General features: G+C 35.2%; 1 protein-coding gene across 2 annotated transcripts; it reads left to right on the top strand.

Annotated features, from left to right (window-relative positions):
- Positions 1-409: 409 nt before the first annotated feature.
- Positions 410-20790, top strand: LOC108610334 (serine/threonine-protein kinase GA29083). 2 transcript variants are annotated; one of them, XM_018002361.2, is made up of 7 exons: positions 410-581; positions 1015-1305; positions 17428-18157; positions 18225-19272; positions 19618-19763; positions 19830-19979; positions 20042-20790. In XM_018002361.2, exons 3-7 carry the CDS (start codon positions 17429-17431, stop codon positions 20339-20341), a joined length of 2373 nt encoding a protein of 790 aa, XP_017857850.1. In that variant the 5' UTR covers positions 410-581; positions 1015-1305; position 17428; the 3' UTR covers positions 20342-20790. The 2 variants fall into 2 exon arrangements, with proteins under 2 accessions (XP_017857850.1, XP_089319763.1); XM_089463637.1 differs by lacking the exons at positions 410-581; positions 1015-1305 and adding an exon at positions 17272-17345.
- The last annotated feature ends 129 nt before the right edge of the window (positions 20791-20919 follow it).

Raw genomic sequence — 20919 nt, 5'->3', positions numbered from 1 at the left:
ATAAATTAGTTGATTTTTATTGTCCGTCGTCTCATTGTAAACGAACGTGCGTGTAAACCATATATATTTATATAAATATTCCGAAGTAAAACGAAACAAATTCTGAAAATGCTTGCGATATCACAAAAAAACAAAAAAAAAAAAACACTTAAAATGTATGCAAATAAAAAACGAATACAAATGAATAAACACACAACACTATATCGAAACTATGGCATTTACAAATATTTTTCCAGTGTTTAAGATATATACAAATAAACTGTTTAAGGAAAATTACAAAGTTTGAATTTGGCGCTTAAATGTTAGTTAAATGCGCAAGATGCGCTATGTAATAATATCGCAAGCGTGTTTGTGTTCTTATCGAATAGACTTATCGACTGCGTGTACGGCCACACTGCGACTTGTGGATTTTAGCAGTTGATGCACGCAGTCACACGCGGCAGTCTGGTCGGGTTCTCTGTGTTGCGCACGGTTGTCTAAGCGGTGCATTTATTCCCTGTAATTGTGATATTAAATCAAATATATAAATTAAATGTGAAAAACATTTGCTTTATGAATAGCGGCTGCATCGATTCTGACAAGTATTTGTTTCGCGGTGCAATTAGTTTTAGACAACATTGCAGACGAAATAGCCAAGCTATTTGCAGTGGCCACTAGAGATGAGCGATTCTGTGACTTTAAAAAGTTCCTGTTCCTGTGACTACACCTTTACGCATCTGTAGGAAGGCAGAGATATTATTTGACGCTGACTGAAAGCCTTTTACTTTCAATTCTCAATATACGTTGCGAAAAGTCACAGGTACACACATACATACACCAAATCGCTCATCTCTGGTGTGCTTATGTGAGGTGGGCGTGACACTAGGCGGTAGCGGCAACGACAACGGCGACCGAAGCGCAGCCAAAGTGAAATGCAAAGAAAGACGGGATTAAATACAGTGAAATAAAAGCATTGCAAAAGCTGCCAGTATTGTTATTGCAATATTGCATGTTCTTTCTCTTTTGTGTTTCTAGCTAAAGGCCAACAAAATCGCAAGTTGCGCTTGTATGCGAGCTTGTGTGTGTGTCCGAACGTGTGTGAATGTGTGTAAGTGAGTGTGTAGAAAGAGTAAAGCAGAAGCGGCAATAACAACGACACTAACCACAACGAGAGCGCAACTCTGTTTCTGCCTGCAGATGTGGAAATAACTAGCCGAAAAAAATATAATAAGAAAGCAATAAGACAACGAAAACTGCCTTGCTGGCTTAACGGATTTACCATCGCCGTCGACGTTGTTACGAAAAAACAACATAAAATAAGAAAAGGTAAGGCCCTGCCATACACGAAATGAATGCATATGAAATATTGCGACTTTTGACATTTCTGTGCAGCAAAACAACAAATGTTGCGTTGATTGAGTGTGCGAATGTGTGCGCGTGTTTGTGTGCGAGTGTATGTTTGTGTGCGTGTTTGTTTGAGTTTGTGCAAGTACATACATATATAAAAGATAAGCCGAATTCTCTGATAATAACAGCTGAAGTTGCGTAGTTCAAGTCAGTGTGTCACATTGAGGAGTCAGCAATTCAAAAATTCTCGAAAAAAAAGAGAATGGGAATCGAGCTATAAATATATACATCATGTATTATTTTCCATCTGTCCATTTGGACAATTAGGACATCTTTACTCATAAAGATCTGTAAACATATGTAAACACAATTTATAAAGATATAAAAAATTAATTATAGAAAAAAATCAAGTATGATAATATATGTATATATTTTAAATTTGTGTTTTTATAATATTACAATGTATTGTCGATAACTGAAAATTATCTTTATAAAGGATAAAATAAATTTTTGTCATGCGAGAAAATATCACAAATTTTTATAAATTTAAGAATCAATTCGTACCTACCTGTCGCCAAACGATCTCTATTAGAGTTCGGAATCAATAGATGGAATTCCATTATTATATTTAACAATGTCGCATGTCCAAATTTCAACAAATACTCGTTTTTGGTAACTAACTTGTTTTCGCCATAACAACGTAAAGCGAAAAATAACAAACCCCAAATATTAATAATTTATTTAAGCTATCTTATTTGCAAAGCGTATTACTTATAAATATTTTTTGCGCCACTTATCACAAGTAAACATTCGACACATTTATTATTCCGTTGCTCTTTCCATTGCCTATCTCCAAAAAAAATAGGAAAAAAATGAAAAAAAAAAAAAAAAAAAAAAAAAAAACAAACTCTGCCCGCTCTCTAATATTCTGTTTCGTGCGCTCTTCGCGCTTGTTGCTTTTTTTTTTTTGCTTTCGGGCTTTTGCCTATCTTCTAATTACACATACAGCACAAGTTAATGAATTCTTCGCTAAATGTGCTTTACTGTACCGTTTGAAAGTTCTCCACAAGTGTGTGTGTGTGTGTGTGTGTGTGACTGATGATTCATAACGGTTAGCGCGCTTATTGCCGTTTGTCTTTTGTTGTCTGTCGCCATCATTCGCTTAGAATACATGAGTGCTAGCAACATGACAGCTGCTTGGCAACATTGTTGCAGCCCAGCATCTTTTTGGCGCTGCCAATGAACTTTTCCCACAAGTAAACAAACAACAGCAACAAAAACTTTCACTTAGCGAGCCCATTGAAAGAGATAAATGGCATAAGATAGCCGCCGCCAATTGGCCAATATCCATGACGTGCCACGCACGCAGCCCCCAAATAATCCAAACAGTCAATTAAAAATGACAGCGCACCGATTGCGAAAAGTGAAAAGCAATCAAACAAAAAAAAAAAAAATTAACAACAAAAATAAAATAAACAAAATATACAATAAGGCGAAAAAGAAATGAAAATAAAACACACATAATTGCTTATAAAACACCCACGTTGCTCACACGCCGGCTGTGACGTCATTCGACGGCAGCCGAAATTGGCAGCTTGCCAGCAACACGCACATGTATCTCTACAACACACGATTATGGCGATCAGCTGGCAACATGTAGTAGACATACATATGCTATTTGATTGCAGCTTGTGGCTTTGCGGTCCTCTGGCGTGTTAAATAACAGATGCCATTCATAATAATACTGTGAAAAATTAGCTAACTGTTTATTTTCTTATGCCAAGCTTAAAGCAGCTGACGATGACGAGATCAGATTACCAGACAGTCTAGTAAAATGTGTCATGCCAAGCAAGTTTGTGTGTGTGTGTGTGTGTGTGTGTGTGTGTGTGTGTGTGTGTGTGTGTGTGTGTGTGTGTGTGTGTGTGTGTGTGTGTGTGTTTGTCTGTCTGTGTGGGTGATAAGAAATAAGCAATATCAAGTCGAGCCACAAATGCACTTGGCAAGTGGGAGTACATTATATGATTGTATATGTTTGTGCCTATTTATGTACATACATAGATATCGCGAAACGTTATTGCAACTAAATGTAGCTTATTATTGTTTTATATTTATATAGAAAACAGAGTTAGCGGATCGATTGTAGCTGTCATGTTACTTAACAGCTGAAATTTAACAGCAGCACGTTTAAGTGTTGCTGAGCGTCATAGGAAGCTTGTGTTGCTAAACATTTCGAGGAGCTGTAAAAAGAACAAAGCTTCTGCAGCACTGAACAGACCGCATGACGTCACTGACCGCAGCAGGCAGTTCAATGGCTGTCGCCAAACCTCAACCGAATACGGCGCTCCTTTATCAAACATATATATTATGTGTAAACATATGCATGTGTGTACACCAAAAACTATGACAAAGCATTTAGCTTGCCGCGCACTTCAGCTGTGCATTAAAAGCGAGTATCAAAAGCCAAAACAAGTGGAATCACAAAGCCATAAACAATGCAAAAGTGACGTGACTTTTTAGCATTGATTGTTTTTTGGCTTTTAACGGCAAGTTTTGTTATTTTGTTTTCTTTTCTTGCTCCCCACACTTGAAACTGCCCCTTTTTGCAGACTCTTTGCTTACAGCCCCAAAGTGCTTCAAATTTCAATGAGTTGCAACGGTTTTCATTTTTTACTGTATGCAATTACACTTCGAGATAAATTGAAGGCAGTTCTGTATAGAGGAAACGAAATCCATATTTTATGATTATTAATTAAAATGTAAAAATATAAAAAATATAATATATACATATTTTTATAATAAAAAATATAATATATATTTATTTTTTATAATAAAAAATATAATATTTTAATGGAAACTAATAGTAACTTAAAATGTAGCTTGGCTTAAGATTTATATTGAATGCTTTAAATTACGTCTAAAAATGAACTAACTTTTCAGTTTGTAGAACTTTACTTTCTTTCAGTGTATGCATAACAGGCTGTTATTAACAGCTCTTTGCTTTTGCTTTTCTTTTGGTGCAATGTTCATGTTACAGTGAACACTCAATTAGGTGGCCCGAGTTAACTTTCACTGTATTTGGGCTTTTAATTTTATTTCATCTGTGCTTTAATTAAACCCATTGCTTTATTTTAATTTTATTAGTTTTTCTGTTGTTGTTTTGCCAAGGTTTGCCAAGTTGCAAATTTTTGATAGCACCTCGAGGCGACTATCGCACAATTTAGTATATTTGAATTTCTCTGTTGTGCTTCGAAAGTTTTGCCAGACAAAGAAAGTTGAATGGGCATGCAAATCTGATTGGAAACCAGCTGAGCTGAGCTGCGCTGTGTTGAGCTTGACTAAACTAGAAATTCCAAAAGAATTCGGCATAGGAATTACCCATTAAAGTGGGCTACTGTTTTGTGTTGTTGTTATTGTTTTTGTTTCCTTACAAAAATACTCCTCTTATCGCGTTTGCCATTTATTTCATTAAACAGTGTCGAAGTGATTTTTCTTTAGTTATTTTGTGTTTATTTAGCTGGTGTTGGTAAATATTGATAACAGGTAGCACTGGCTAACAAGTTCCGCTCGGCGACTTAGGTTAATTAGAAAAAGTTTCTTTGTTCGGATCAATAAACTTAACTACTGGAATAACAAACTACTTTCTAGGTGTAGTAAAAGCTTACTTTGTTTATATAAAAATTACTTGTTTTTTTCTGATTCCCTTTATTATAGTTTTTATGTTGTATATATACTTATGCGAAATTTTAATGAATATATTTTATATAATACATCTTTTCATATAATAAATGCGCTACATTTAGCCTAATTTTGTATTTGAGATCTACACTCACTTAATTTAATTTGGAATCTAGAAAGACTTAGCTTAGAATTAGACTAGAAAGACTTAGCTCTCCATAAGAGTGTCCAATAAGCACCTTCCGAGGCTTTTTATGTAAGAATAACTTCCTATATATCCTATGTAGCAATTCTTTAAACTAACATTGCTTTAAGCATGTTCCATATTATGTGTTATTGATTTATTTATACACATATTGAAATTGAAAAATTCAGCTTTTAAATTTGATATCAATTTGTTTCATCATGTTAAGCACTTAAATTATGTCTAATATTGCTTTGTAAATTTCTTTTTTTTTTTTATCTTCATTTATAATCATAGCATTCATTAACTGAAATCTGATATTTATGGCGATTAAAATGATATTTATTTTGTTAGATTACAATTTATCTATGTTTACCTTTGCATATAAAAATATTTATTCAACCAAATATTATATGTGGGCGTCACCCAAAGTTGATTATAATCTTCACTGCAGTAAGTCTGCTTGTTTATATTTGATAAAAATGTATGATAAAATAATAATTGCATATATAATACAAAAAATATAATATATAAAATATAATAATACCTAAAATACCTAAAATACATATATTCGCGGATAACAGAATTCACTGGAAAGAGTGTGTGAGGGAGCGAGATGAATGAGCTTTATACGCACAACACACACACACATGCGTTTCTGTTTTTTCGCTCAATAATTAAATGTTAAATAGAGAGGCACACAGCTGTTATTCCACTTGCAGCAGTTCCCTCTGCCTCTGCCTCTCTCTTGCTCACTCTCCCAGTGCGACTCATACTGCTTCCGTTTTCCTTAGCTTCTTTACCGGCATCATGCTTTGTTCTCTTATCTTAAAGCACTCATCCACGCTCGTTTAACAATAAATATGATTATTTATTTTAATTTGCATTGAGATATTCTACTCAACTAAACAACTTTATTTGCCAGTATTTGACGACCTTGCGCTGAAACTAAAAAAAAAATAGTAACTGCGCGAATTGGGAATTGGGGAATTTGGGAATTGGGAACTGGAAATGAATTCATTTGCTGTGCACATTTGGTTGACTAATGAATTAAACATGAAAGCAGCCAAATCGATTTTCATTTGTTTAATAGGTCACGAAAGCAACAACAACAACAGCAGCGACACAGAACAACTTGAAGAAATGGCAATGAATATCAATGTGCAGATGGCGAAGAGGCACGCACTTTTTGTAAATTGCCTTTTATGGCTATTTAGCATAGTTTCTTTTACGTTTAACCCGCTTAACATGCGCAACATGCATCAGCAACAATCACACTTGTCAGCAACATTTTCATTTGCATCTAAATAGAGTGTGTACATATACACATGTTGTGTATGCTTATGTGTTTGTATATATGGTAAATGTCGCTGTAAAAGTTAACATTTATAACTGTTAGCAACATTTATTTGAATTAGCTTTATGAATGATGAACTGTTAGGAACATTTCGACTGTACAGATTATAATTGAAACAAAGATGTACTATAACGACATAATGTTATATATTTATATTATATATATATATATATATATATATATATTTTAATGATAACAAATGAAACTGATAGTAATATTTTGATTATAGAGGTTCTATTTTTACTATAACATTATGATCTTATTTATTAACATTTTTAAATGGAACCACTGTTAATAATTTGAAGATGTCTGTAAACTACATAACTGCCAGAAACTATTCGGTATGAGAACTCACTATAAATATGGGAAAATGGGAAAATGGGAAAAATATGTAAATAAATAAAAAACAAAAAAAGAAAAAAAAAACATGAAAAAAAAAAAGAAATTAGTTTCTAAAAACAACTTTTTATCAAATTAGTTTTAAAGTCTGGGAAAATAAATAAATCATTGACGCTTTGAAAAGAGGAAAAACAGCTTCAAATAAGAGCACAAAAAAGAAAAAGAAGACCAAGAAACCGGCTTAACAACATGATTCAAAGTTCAAGGACATTTTTGCAGTCAGCGCCGTGCAGAAAACTTGCAAATTGCGTGAATTGCGTTGGTTGTTGCAGTTGCATTTGTTGTAGTTGTTGCTGCTGTTGCAATATTGTAGGCGACATGGCAAGTGGTTTTTGTGTGTAGAGCCAAGTGAAAACTGTCACATGGCAGCCAGGCGCACCCAGAGGGAGCCACAAGCCGACACCCACTTCGCCATCTAAAGTGCAAACATTTGTTCGTCCATTGTTGCGATTTGAGGGCGGTGGCCGTCAAAGTTGAACTTTTACTTTTCCTTAACTTGCTTTTTCATTGGCTGAGCAGCAGCAGGCAATGTAAAATGTGCATTTCGAGAGCAGAATGAATATTGAATGAACTTTAAGAGCGGCAACTTTCATTTATTTATAGTTGAGAATTTCTCATGGATTTATTAATATTCAATTACATTTTGCTATGCAACCTATGGCCTTTCTTTGTGTGTGTGCGTGTGTGTGGGTTTTTTTTAATCAATGGTACTCAATCAAAACAAAATTGATTTTTATTTATATATAAATTTGTTTAATTATATTTACATTTTATTTTTTTTTTTAATTTTTTGCTAAATTTATCATTTATATATACCAACAAAATATATTCTCAGTGTGATAAATATATAACTTAACAATTTAAATATAAATAAATAAATTTAAAAATAAATAAATAAATACAAAAATTAATGATAAAAAAAAATCAACTTTTTAGTATAAAAAAATTATAAATAAATAAAAAAAAAATAATTAAATTTTATATAAAAAAAACTACGAAATAAATTAACAAAAAATATGATTAAAATAATAAATAATGTAATTTATTTATTATTAATATAATTTTATGATAAATTAAAATAAAATGAAAAAATATAAACATTTTTTTTAATGTCAAAAATTCATAATTTTTAATGCTTATAAAGCATACATTTAAATAACTTTTTAATAATACAATAATTGAAACAACAATTTCAATAAATATAAAATAATTAGCTAATTATCAATAGAAATATTATTTTAAACCTACTTTAAAAATATGTAAACAAAACTATAAATATTTAAAAACAAATATAAATATATACATATATATGTATGGGAAAAAATATATTAATACATAAAGCAATTCAAATATGCTGAAATGCAAATTGACAAGTTTGCACTTGTTCCACAGTATGGAAACTAATGAGCAGGGCATATTAATAGATACATTGTTTCATCCCTGTCTGTATGTGTGTGTACATGTGTATATATGTGTGTGTGTGTATGCACTTTAGCGCTGTGTCAGGTGTTCCTATAAAACGAGCGAGCATTAGCTTTGTCTGCCTTTCTTTATGCAGACGTAAGTGTATGTCTGTGTGTATGTGTGTGTTGGTGTGTATTGGCGTGTGTGTTGATGTTTGTGTTTTTTGTGTGCGGCTTTTAACCCTTGGCCCTTAAGTCAGCAACCAGACAGAGCGAGGGTTGCTGCTGCTGTTGTTATTTCTGCATAAGACTTGCCTGAGCAAAGCACGTACATAAATCTTGGCACATCTTGGCAGCTGGATACTGGATACTGGATACTGGATGCTATGCCCAAATGTCTGTGTGTTGGTTGTGCGTCTCTATGCGCCGGATTACTTCCTTTGTGCCCAGTTCCGCATTTAAATGCCGAAGTTGAAGTGTCGACGCCACTTGAACACATGCCGTATTTGGGGAGTTGGATTCCAGAAACGCATTCCCTAGATGCCGCCTGCTGGCTGCTGCTGCTGTTAGCTGCTGCTGCTTCTTCCGCCCCTTCACATCCCAGCCAGCTGTCACAACTGTCGGGTTGTCTGCGCGTATCTCTTACGCCCTCCAGTCCGCCATTGCCAAGGGCAACTGTCACGTTGTAAACGCCTTTGCCACCGCTTCCGCCGCTGGGCTGCCTGCTAATGGGCACAAGCTTTTCGTTTCGTTTTGTTTTCTTTTTGCTGGTCTAATCAGCATACTAAACACGTTTGCGGCTTTCTCAACAATCTACCAGTGCCCAATTTTTTATAGCCAACCAAATTACCTGAGCCCAAAACACTTCTCCCGCATATTTTCGCTTCGGCTCAGTCCTGTGTGCTTTTTCAATGGAACAGCGCACAGTACATTTATATTTATATATTATTTTCTTTTATTTACGTGCCTTGTTTTCAACCAGCTTTTCCAATTGATTCATTCGTTTAAGTTTGTAGAAAACAGAACATAATAAAATGCAAGTAGAAAATAAAAGAATTATTTACATTTAATGCGGAATTGAATTGAATTTGATCTGAAACCTAGAAATATATTTCTTTTATTATTACTAAATATTTAATCAGAGTTTAAGTTTAGAAAATATTATGAAATTCAATTTTCCACTTACTAAATAAAGTAAAAATGTTCTTTATAAATATTTTAATTTCTCTTAAGTAAAACCTTTAACTAAAATCCAAGGACTTTACATTCTTTGCTTTACATCTTAATTGAATCATTTTTAGGCTCATGAATCAGTGCTGAATCCATTTAAATTCCCACTGTTAACTGAATCACCTACCTTACTTTAAAAGTTCTTTTATTCGGATGTTCCGAGCTAAACAAAAAAGTATTTAAAAAGAAAACTATTTATAAATTTATAAACGTCATTCAATTAGCACAACGTAAAATTAATTCATTAACAGTCTGAATAGCATCTTTAATATTCGTTTCCCTTGATCCAACCCAATGATCAAAATAACTATTTTTATTTTCGTTTTCTTTTCTTTTTTGTTGTTTTATTGCTCTGTTCATAAATGTGATTCAATTGTCAAGTATTGACAGTTAATCAAAGCTGTCACTGGGCATTGATATATGAATAGATTTTTATATTATTGTTGCTGCAGTTGTTTATATTCATAAAGCTGTATTTCAATTAAAAGCAATAAAATAAGAATAAAAATGTTTATTAAATTAACTATTCAAAACTTATTCATATGGCAATCGAGAGATAGATTTAAAATACGTAATGATATGCGTAACTTGGGTTACGTGACGTAACATAAATTCTGGAATATATCCGTGTAATATTTTTGTTTGCTGTTTCCATTACTTTTATTGCATTTGGGAAAGTAAATATTACAATTATATATAATAATTTTTAAGCAAAAGTATTATTATAGATAAAGTAGTATATATAATAATATTTTTCTTAAATATTATTGCTTATTATAATAAAATATTCAATAATATATTTTATAAAATATAACAATAAACAATATTTTATTATGAAGTGATAGATTATAATATAATTGTAGCAATATTTTGTTTATATATGTAAATAAAAATTCTTAGTAAGAGTCAAGTAATTTGACAATTAAATATTTAAAGATTTGTTTGTATTTGTAAACAAAAATTTGTATTAAAAGTAACGTAATTTGAAAAATAAATATTACAATTTTTTTTATATAATAATAATACATTAAATAGTTTTTAAATTTCATAATGATTTCTTTATATTTAAATTTTGTGAATAATATATTAAATAGTTTATAAATTGTATAATAGTTTCTTTATATAAAAATGTTATATAATGCAAATATATTATGTAATATATATTATAATATTTATATAAAGCCCAGCTGCAGCAAGAAACTTGTTAAACTCTAATTACCCTAATTACTTTTAATTTGATTTTTTGTAACTTTTTGTCTTCAGTTGTAAACTGAATAGAGTCGAATTTCGCCCAACTTTTGTATATGCAAAAATATCGATTCTTTTATTTAGGCTTCTTATAATAATAATATTAATAAGTATTATGATGTTACATTATAATTTTGTGGTATATTTCGATTGCGTGGCATTTTCTTTTTTCCGGTCGCGTTTTGTTTACTTTTATTCTTATTTTCCTCTTGCTCGTGGCCCATTAATTTGACGCTTGAGTGCGTGTAAGCCTTAATTAAACAACTTTTATGAACTATGAATTTTGCAACAACAACAAAAACTCATAGCTCTAGTGACTCTCTTAGTCAATTGTCTCTGTGTGTGTTGCTGCTTTTTTTTGTTTTTATTAAAATCATTTTCATTATTATTTTTTATATTTTGCTTAGCTTTTCGTTTCTTTTTTCGGGTGCAACAACCGAAGACAAGGCGTTGCTTTGGGCGCACCTGTTCAACGGCCAAATTTTCCCCCGGCCTAACCTCTTCCTCTCTCTCTGTCGCTATATCTCTGGTCGCACGTGTTCTACCGTTCGCTTACTATTTTTGGCACATGTGCCCACTATTATAATATTGCCCACCATTTAAGGCATTTCAAATTATATTTTTTATTCCGTAATCAAGTGAAATTTAATTATAAATGCAATTTTTTTTCTTATTGGCTTCGTCTGGGTTCAATGGGCGCTGCTTCAATTGGCTAGATTCGCTCCGAAGTGTCTCTCTGGGTTCGCTTTGTGTTGGTGTTGTCTGCGTGGGCAACTGATATGACAAGACCAATAACAATAGCAACAACAACAATAACAATAGCAACAACAGAAGCGACAATAACGAGAAGAGCAATCGTCGCCAACGCATATATTTTCTGGGGCCCGGCAGCTTATCGATTTTTAGTTTGACGTAGTAACGATTCTAGTTATTATTTCATTATATATATAGACACAGGGATGTTCATGCAATAGGTTATTGTCAATACATATAATAATATAATTTCATATTCTAAAGGGCGTTGGGTATCTTGGTTCGATATGTAAACAGAGTGATGGATGTATTTGAGTGGCTTGATATAAGAATGGTGAAAAGAGGTAGATAGGTATAGAACCTAGATATAGATATAGATATAGATATAGATATAGATGTATATCTATATCTTGATGTCTTCCCAGTGATTCATGGAACGCTTCACATCGCACTTAATTACAATCACAGGGTATCTCCTAGCCAATCGCACCCAACAATATCACCTACGTAGATTCGCTCCACTTTGTCATTGTCAAGCTAATATACTTGTTCTTGGAAATTTATCACAAATTTTTTATTAGACAAATATCATTAAAAATAGACTAAGAGAACGGTCCGCGCCGTAAAGTGCAAATTGTTCGCAGGCGTTTAAAAGTAGACAATCAAAAATTAAACCTGAACTAATGAGCTTTTCGAAGAATTATCTATGATATTTGAAGTATTTCATTTGATTTTTTATAGAGGAATAATTGCTAAATAAATTTAATGATATTTAGCGTAGATTACAGTTCCTTTAAAATTCGTCACCTTATCAATTTAAAAAAAAAAAAAAAAAAAAAAACTTTTTAACTAAAAAAATTCTCGTACAAACGACGACACATCCGAAATTTGTATATACATTAATGTAATTATTCTTTTAGAAACTCTACGCCATTCTCTGTGTTTCCCGCTCTCTCTCTCTCTCTCTTTTATCTATCTCTACGGACAGTACTTAAAAAATACAAATGTTAAGCGATCTGATAACAATCTGAGGTTTTTCAATGAAAGTTTTCAATTAAAGCTGATAAAAAGTTAATTGTTGGCAGGTAATTAAGCGGCTTATACCTATTTAGTTGAAGTTTTCGAAAACTTCACTCAAGTTGATTATAAGAAGTATTTAGTTCTCCATTTAACAGAAAGTGTGAAAAATTGTTTCTCTTTATGATTATCTTGACTTGAATGCGTTCCCACAATTGTTAGCGCTCGATCTCTTTTCTCTCTCTCCTTCTCTCTATAACCCTCTGCTTCTCATCTCCTCAGCTTGAAGGTCTTTGCATAACTTAAGTTTACACAATGCATTAAGGTGTTTTATTTTATTTTTTTATGGCACATTGCGTGCATACCCCTAATGTAGGTGACATTGGGTCTGTCATAGTTTTTCCATTGCATTCGCAAATGTCATCGTTTGGCTTCCATTTTGGTTTGTATTTCTATTTGGGCTACGAGAGAAAGGGACAGCATGAGAGAGAGAGAGAGAGAGAGTGAGGGAGAAAGAAAAAAAGGTCAAATGGTTTTTTTGATTTCATCGGCGTCGCCGTCGTCGTCTGAGCAACAGCCAAACAAAATGCCAAATGTCATGCTCAATGGAACTTGGGAACCGTTGCACTTGCTTGGCCAGCAGTTCTGACCCACTTGGCAAGCATATTGGCAAAATCTGCGCCATTAGGCCAAACAAACACAAATACAAATAGAAAGAGCAGCGGCAACATATGGAATTTCTCTACAATTCGCACTAATAAAGATGACGACAACTTCTTTGTGAAATGGCATTGGCTGCGCTCCTTGGAGGATTGGCAGCTGGCTGGACATTAATTAAGTTAATTACCTGTCCATTCGCCTTTTGGCGTCTAAGTGGGCGCTGTCTATGGCAGTCCTAGGCACGCCTCTCGATATGCCGGCACGATGGCTGCCCAAAGGTGGCGTCATAATAGCGCTTGGTAATGAGGTAATGGAGCAGTCATAACTCTGGGCATAAATTTCCATTTGCCAGAGAGAAAGGCAATGCAAAGGCAGACAGGCAGGCAGGCAGGCAGGCAGGCATGAATGTTGCCGCAACATGTCACGGCAACATGAATATAGCAAAAACCACAGCAACAACAGCAACGACTGCAAATACTCTCCATAACAAACCATACAAAATATCGTAATTCAAATTTATGGCTCGACACGCGAATCCCCTCGAAAAGCACAAAAACTGAGCGTCGATCAAACTTAAAGTGCTTTCCAAGGGGTGTGCGAGATACCAGGGGGAGGCGTGGATGAGGTTGGTGGAGAGAAACCAACACACGTCTTGGGTATAAAACAAAAGCTAAGTGGAAACTGAAAAGATTAAAGCCAGCAGCGAAACTGAAATACACTGATTTATGCTTAAAAAATTTAATATTTATTTAATGCAAATTTGTTTTGATTTCAAATGTATTTTTTATAATATAAAAATTTATTGTGATTAAGAATATATTTTTGTATTTTATCGAAACTTATTTTTCTTGCGTATAAAACAAAAGCTAAGTGGAAACTGAAAAGATTAAAGCCAGCAGCGAAACTGAAATACACTGATTTATGCTTAAAAAATTTAATATTTATTTAATGCAAATTTGTTTTGATTTCAAATGTATTTTTTATAATATAAAAATTTATTATGATAAAAAATATATTTTTGTATTTTATCGAAACTTATTTTTCTTAATATATTTATTGTTTTACGAGAATTGATTTCGTTAAAAAATTAAAAATAAATATTTTTATTTTATCTAAACTTTAAACTAAAATTTAGTTTGCTTAAAAATATATTTTGTATTTGTAAAACAATAATTTTAACTTGAAAATTGAATATAAAAAATCATAATTTTTTATTTTATTTTTTTTTTTTTTTCTATTCAATTGATTTTTCCTAAAAGATATTTTTTTATTTTAAATGTATATAAATTTTGTCAACTACCTATTTTTTATTTTTACTTTTTAATTATTTTTTTTTTTTTTTTATTTTATTTAGCTTACAAATTTGCCTTTTTTTACATATTATTTAAATGACTAAATTATGGACTGCAATATGTGTATTTAAATTTTGATTAAATCACTGTAAGTTCTTGCGAAACCTTTACTAAAATTATAATTAATGTAAAACAAATGTACATGGAAAACAATCATTTCAAAAATAATCATAAAGAGAAACAGCTGACAGCTGTATTTTGAAAGAGCTTCAATTTCCCATGTTCTGTTCGATGGCTGAAAAATCAGAATACCCGGATATGCATTACAGACTTTATGATAAAGTTGTAGTAGCTCTGGTGAAAGGGTATTCTTATAAAACTTAAATTCAGACAGCTTGCAACGATGGGCAGACAATGGTTAAGTGAAACGTGCCTGTGAAGAATAAAAATTATGATGAACAAAAAAAAAAAAATAAAATACATACATATAAAAAATCATAAACGAGCTTCAATCAGCGGTGCGACCACTGCCTCTGTGTGTGTGAGTGAGAGTGAGAGGTTGCCAAATGCTCAGAGCTACCTAAGCAGGCGAATGCGAGAGTGAGAGGGAGAGGCAGTACTCATAGCAACGGTCTGACATAACCCACGTACGGCTTTAGGCAAAGGAGCTGGGAAACGAAAGCGGACAGCTGACTCATTGAACGGTTATGCACGAGGATGGCATACACAATAAGAGAGGCAGGGAAAGAGGAAGGGACAGGGCTATAGTAGCGGAGGATAGAGGCAAAGTAGGCATTCAATTGGCAATGATCGCTTAATGACAACAATTTCAATAATTTGCACAGACTGTGACGTGAAACATGGAATGTCGAATGTCGAATGTGGAATATGGAATGTGAAATAAGGAATGCGGAATATGGAATGTGGCATGTGGCATGTGTGAGTGCTGAGTGCTTAAATGAACTTGACAGTAGAAGAGTTAACTGATTGCTCTCGCAACTATAGAGCGTGACAGTTAGTTAACAAATTGCCCGCTTTGCCAATGTTTGATCCCTAGCTAGCGACACCTGTTGTCCAGGCAGTGAACAGGGCCTAACTAAATGTCATAAAAGTCTTAGATTTAATTATGTTTTAATAAATGTACAAAAACACATTTTGGGGTCAATAAAACTTAATGATACTTAGTTAATTGCGATTAAAATGTTGATTGAATATTTTTATAATACTTTTTATGGCATACGTCTTAGGTTTTTTTTGACGCTGTCGGCAAAACTTTTTAGGGGTAAAATGATAAATACATTTATGAATGTCTATTTTTCACTGGGTAAATTTTAACTACATAAATATATATACATATATGAATGTCTATTTGTTATAGCTCAAATAAATATCGACTTTAATAGAAAGTTTCATATGTAAGCCAAGATTTGCATTACCATTTACAATTTTTATATAAATTAATTAAATTAAAATTACTAAGAAATATTAAAAAAAAAAAAAATAGTAAAAGAAACGAATCTTAACTCATTTACTTTCATTTTTCGTTTATTTCCTTCATTCGATCTATAAGTTTTTATAATATTATTTTTAATGAAGAAATTTAATTAAAATTACTAATAAATATTGAACAAAAAAAAAAAAAAAAAAAAAGAATCAAATATATCTTAACACATTTACTATAATTTTTCAATTTATTTCCTTCATTCGATCTACAAGCTAACTAGGCTTGTTTAAAAAAATATTGTATAGATCAATATTATTTTTAAATTACATACAAATATTTTACGAAAGTAATATTTATAATAATATTTATATAGCCTTGGCAATATATGGGCTAAATTCACAATAGGTTTCACCACTTAACTTATGATTAGATAAGTTAAGCTACTCTTAAAAGGCCATATCATGTTGCCTCGACCACGCTTAAACGTTGTTTACTGAAACCTAATTGGATTATGCTAAATAGTTGTCTAGTTGGGAGTGTGGTAACAGATTTCATTATGAAAATTACTAGACTAGAAACTAAGCCAGTTAGTGGGAACGGATACGGATGTGGATAGGGATACGGACTCGGTCACGAGATACTTCAGTTAATGTCCTGGGTGTGTCTGCTAGTTGCGCCTCTGTCGATATGAATCATCAGCTAGAATTTGGTGGCTCGACCTGGTTTAAGCGGTGTCAGCGCGTTGCTGTTACTGTTGTTATTGTTGTTAACGGTAAATCGGTCAACGTCGTGGGGTCATCACTGGAATCTAGTGCAGCAAGTCAGCGAGTCAGACACAGCACCGAGCAGCACTTGGCTGCAAAATATGTGGTTGCAAACAATTTACGTAAATTAGCGCAATTACAGCTGGCATTCTTTTTTCATTTTTGTTTTTGTTTTTTTTTTATTCGTACTGCATGTATCCGTCAGATACTTTCTAGTCTGAACAAACGGAGCCATTGAAACCGGTTTCAGTCTTGTATTTATTTCTTTTTCAAAGAGTTTCTGTTTATACTGTTTGTTAGTGTTTACTGTTGTATGTTAAATGTTGAATGTTGTTTATTGTTGGTTTTGCTTGAGACGTCAGCAGTTTTAAATTGTCAATAATATACAGAAGTTGGCGTAGTTGTCGCTAACCTGAGAGAGGGAGAGAGAGAGAGAGAGGGGGAGAGTATGAGAGTGAAACATTTTGCAGCAGCACACATGAGAGAGACAGCAGCAGCAAGAGAACTAATCAGAAAACGTAATTCAATCAAAATATGATGCAAAGTGTATTTGAGTTGTTTACAATATCAAGAATGAAGCAACCCGATCGAATGTATGCTTCTCTTTAGGCATTTGTCAAAATCGAGAACAAATCATTAATTCTGTCTCCATCTCTTTCACTCTCGATTATATAGCATGGAAGTTCAAACGGTAAACAATCTGCACAGCACCGCCGCTCTATTGTCCTCGCTGCAAGGCGGCAACAGCGCCAGTCCGAATACAACACCCAAGAAGAGCGCCGCCGCCAATGCCGGCTCCGCATCGTCCCAGCAATCCGCAACAGAAGTCGCCATCCTCGAGCAGCTCACCAAGAAGCAGCAGCAGCAACAGCAACAACAACTCGATGAACAGAATCGCGACTGCGACAGTCCGGCCAGCTCCAATTCGGAGCTGGAAAAGGATTTCCTTGAGCTGCGTGATCTGAACGGCTCCCTCACAGGCAGCGGCAGTGTTGGCAAATCGAATGGTTCGCTTAGCGGCGCCTCGTCCACCAATTCAGCGCCACCGGGCGGTAGTGCACGCAATGGTGGGGCAGGTGGTGGCGGAGGCGGGGGAGGGGGCGATTGTGTCGGCAACATCAGCGCCAGTGAAGCAGCAACGAATGGCAGCGCCCTGCCGGCTGGTGCAGCTGGCGCGGCACAGTTCAAGAAACGCATCTCAAGCAGCCGCACGCCCACACGCAAGGCGCACCGCATCAAGTTCTATCGCAACGGCGATCGCTTCTATCCGGGCATCACCATACCCGTGTCCAATGAGCGCTATCGTTCCTTTGAGAGCCTCTACGAGGATCTGACGCGTCTGCTCGAGGAGAATGTCAAGATACCAGGTGCAGTGCGCGCCATCTACAATATGGGCGGGAAAAAGGTGAGTGAGATTTTGCTAAAATACATATATATATATTTGAAATTCCATTAAATTTCTCTGCCTATAGATCACTGCATTGGATGAGCTGGAGGATGGCCAGAGCTACGTTTGTTCCTGCAACAATGAGAACTTCAAGAAGGTGGAATACAATACCAGTTCACAGCCGTTGGCCAATTTGACGCTGGCGAACAGCAGTCGCTCCACGAATCATCGCTTGGCCAAGCTGCAGCGTCCCGCCTCGCCGCTAAAGAATGGCGCCCTGATCAGCAGCACCGGCAGCAACAATGCGCCGGCGTCCAATGGCGGCGGAGCTGGCGTCGCCAATGGCAGTCCGCTGAATAGCTCACGTTTCAGCGAACGGAATAGTGTGGTGCATCCGCGCATCGTCACACTGATCAGGAACGGCACCAAGCCGCGTAAGATAATGCGGCTGCTGTTGAATAAGCGCAACAGTCCCAGCTTCGAGCATGTGCTGACCGCCATTACCCAGGTGGTGCGACTGGATACGGGCTATGTGCGTAAGGTGTTCACCTTGTCGGGCACATCGGTGGCAACGCTGGCGGATTTCTTTGGGCCAGAGGATGTGTTCTTCGCCTATGGCACCGAGCGTGTGAATACCGCCGAGGACTTTAAGCTGGAAGCCGATGAGCAGCGGGCCATCAATGCCATACGAAAGACACTGCGCACAGCGGGTACCGCATGCAAGGGACCCAAGCCCAAGATGCCTGTAAAGAGCAAAAAAGTTTATTCGGCCGAGGCGGCACGAGCACGCGAAGCGGGCGCATCCGCCGCCACACAGGAGGATGAACAGGCGGCGCTACTTAAGGAAACGGGCGTTGAAATTGGCGATCTGCCCGCCGCTATACGAGACAATTATACGCTGGACAAGATGATCGGCGATGGCAACTTTGCCGTTGTGCTTAAGATCAAAGATCGACAGACGGGCCTGCCCTATGCCCTCAAGATCATTGACAAAAGCAAGTGCAAGGGCAAAGAGCACTACATCGACGCCGAGGTGCGTGTCATGAAGAAACTCGAACATCCGCATATCATATCGCTCATCATGGATGTCGATCAAGTAATAAACATGTACCTGGTCCTCGAGTATGTCAGTGGTAAGTTCTGATTTGACAACTGAGAAAGGAACAAGCATGAACTGAATGAAAATTCAATGACATCCATAGTCCAATTGGCACATTGATGCTTATACATGAATGAGTATGGAGATGCAAATGATAGTCTAATTGGCATACGCAGTTACTGAGACAATTCCATTTAGGTTTATATAAACTATACCAGCAAACACGTGTATTCCAATTGGAGTATTCGTAGCTTCTCCATTCCCAATCATGTATAAACCTGAATGGAATTAACACACTTAATTGGAATGCTTTCTCCTTTATTTTGAACTAATTCTCAAAATATGCTAATTGGAATTATTTTGTTCTTTTTATTTTTAGGTGGGGATCTTTTCGATGCTATCACACAGGTCACACGCTTTTCGGAAAGCCAATCACGCATTATGATCCGACATTTGGGCTCGGCCATGTCTTATTTACATTCCATGAGCATTGTGCATAGGGATATTAAGCCAGAAAATCTACTGGTAAGTTAATTAATTCAATCTGGCTTACAGTATTTGTAATAAACGCTTCATTCTCTATTTTGACAGGTGGAACTAGACGAGTATGGCAATGTTGTGCAACTTAAACTGGCCGACTTTGGTTTGGCCTGTGAGGTAACCGAGCCGCTGTTCGCTGTATGCGGCACGCCCACCTATGTGGCGCCCGAAATATTGCTGGAAGTGGGCTATGGCCTAAAGGTAAATAATTCTGATGCATCTTGTTATGGAAAATGTTTGTAATGCCTGGTTATTTTGATTAGATTGACGTTTGGGCAGCTGGCATCATATTGTATATATTGCTCTGCGGTTTTCCGCCCTTTGTTGCGCCTGATAACCAGCAGGAGCCGCTGTTTGATGCCATCATTTCGGGCGTATATGAATTTCCCGATCCCTACTGGTCGGACATCGGTGATGGTGTGCGCGATTTAATCGCCAATATGCTGCAGTCGGATCCGGATGTGCGTTTCACCAGCGAAGATATCCTCGATCATTATTGGACAATGGGCAGTGAGGATAACGGTTGCAGCGGTGGGGGTGACGGCGGCGAGTTTAGTAGATGAATCATGGCCGTTTGGGGTGTGTAAGCAGTCTCGTTACCCCTCGGAAACCGTCATTTAGTAGTTTTTGTATTATGTAATTTAGCGCTATTCTATAGGCCTTAATTTATTATTTATACATATTAACACATAAACTACACACATTGCCGTTAAGAAAGAATAGCAACAACAAAACAACAACAACAGCTGCAACAACTGAATTAGAGAACTTAAGAATAATAACGTGACCGGCGCTGAATGATGTTGCGGACAGTTTTCTGAAATTCCAATTTCCAAACCGTTTACGGTTCGCTACTTTATATTCTTTTAACGCATATATATTTTTTAAAAGAAGGTACATATACATACATACATATACATATATTTTATTGGTATCTTTTAAAGTGTTTTTAATTAGTATTTTAATTGATTATAAATTATGAATAAATGCATGTTGTGTATATTTTCATAAATTGTTAATTATGTTTTCGGATGCTTTTGCTTTGTTTACGTATATGTATGATTTGCTAGCACTTGTAATGTAAACGATAAACGCGATAAAAACAAACAAAAAACAAATACATACAATAAATAAGCGCATT

Source organism: Drosophila arizonae, chromosome 3, assembly GCF_054131065.1.
Source record: "Drosophila arizonae isolate 15081-1271.41 chromosome 3, UAZ_ARI_1.0, whole genome shotgun sequence".
NCBI classification, from domain to species: Eukaryota; Metazoa; Arthropoda; class Insecta; order Diptera; family Drosophilidae; genus Drosophila; species Drosophila arizonae.
This window is presented reverse-complemented; position numbering and strand designations above follow the sequence as displayed.

Coding starts and splice junctions, on each gene's coding strand:
- LOC108610334 (XM_089463637.1), top strand. CDS start 17,287: ATGATGCAAAGTGTATTTGAGTTGTTTACAATATCAAGAATGAAGCAA. Junction 17,346..17,427: donor ATGAAGCAACCCGATCGAAT/GTATGCTTCTCT, acceptor TCGATTATATAG/CATGGAAGTTCAAACGGTAA. Junction 18,158..18,224: donor ACAATATGGGCGGGAAAAAG/GTGAGTGAGATT, acceptor CTCTGCCTATAG/ATCACTGCATTGGATGAGCT.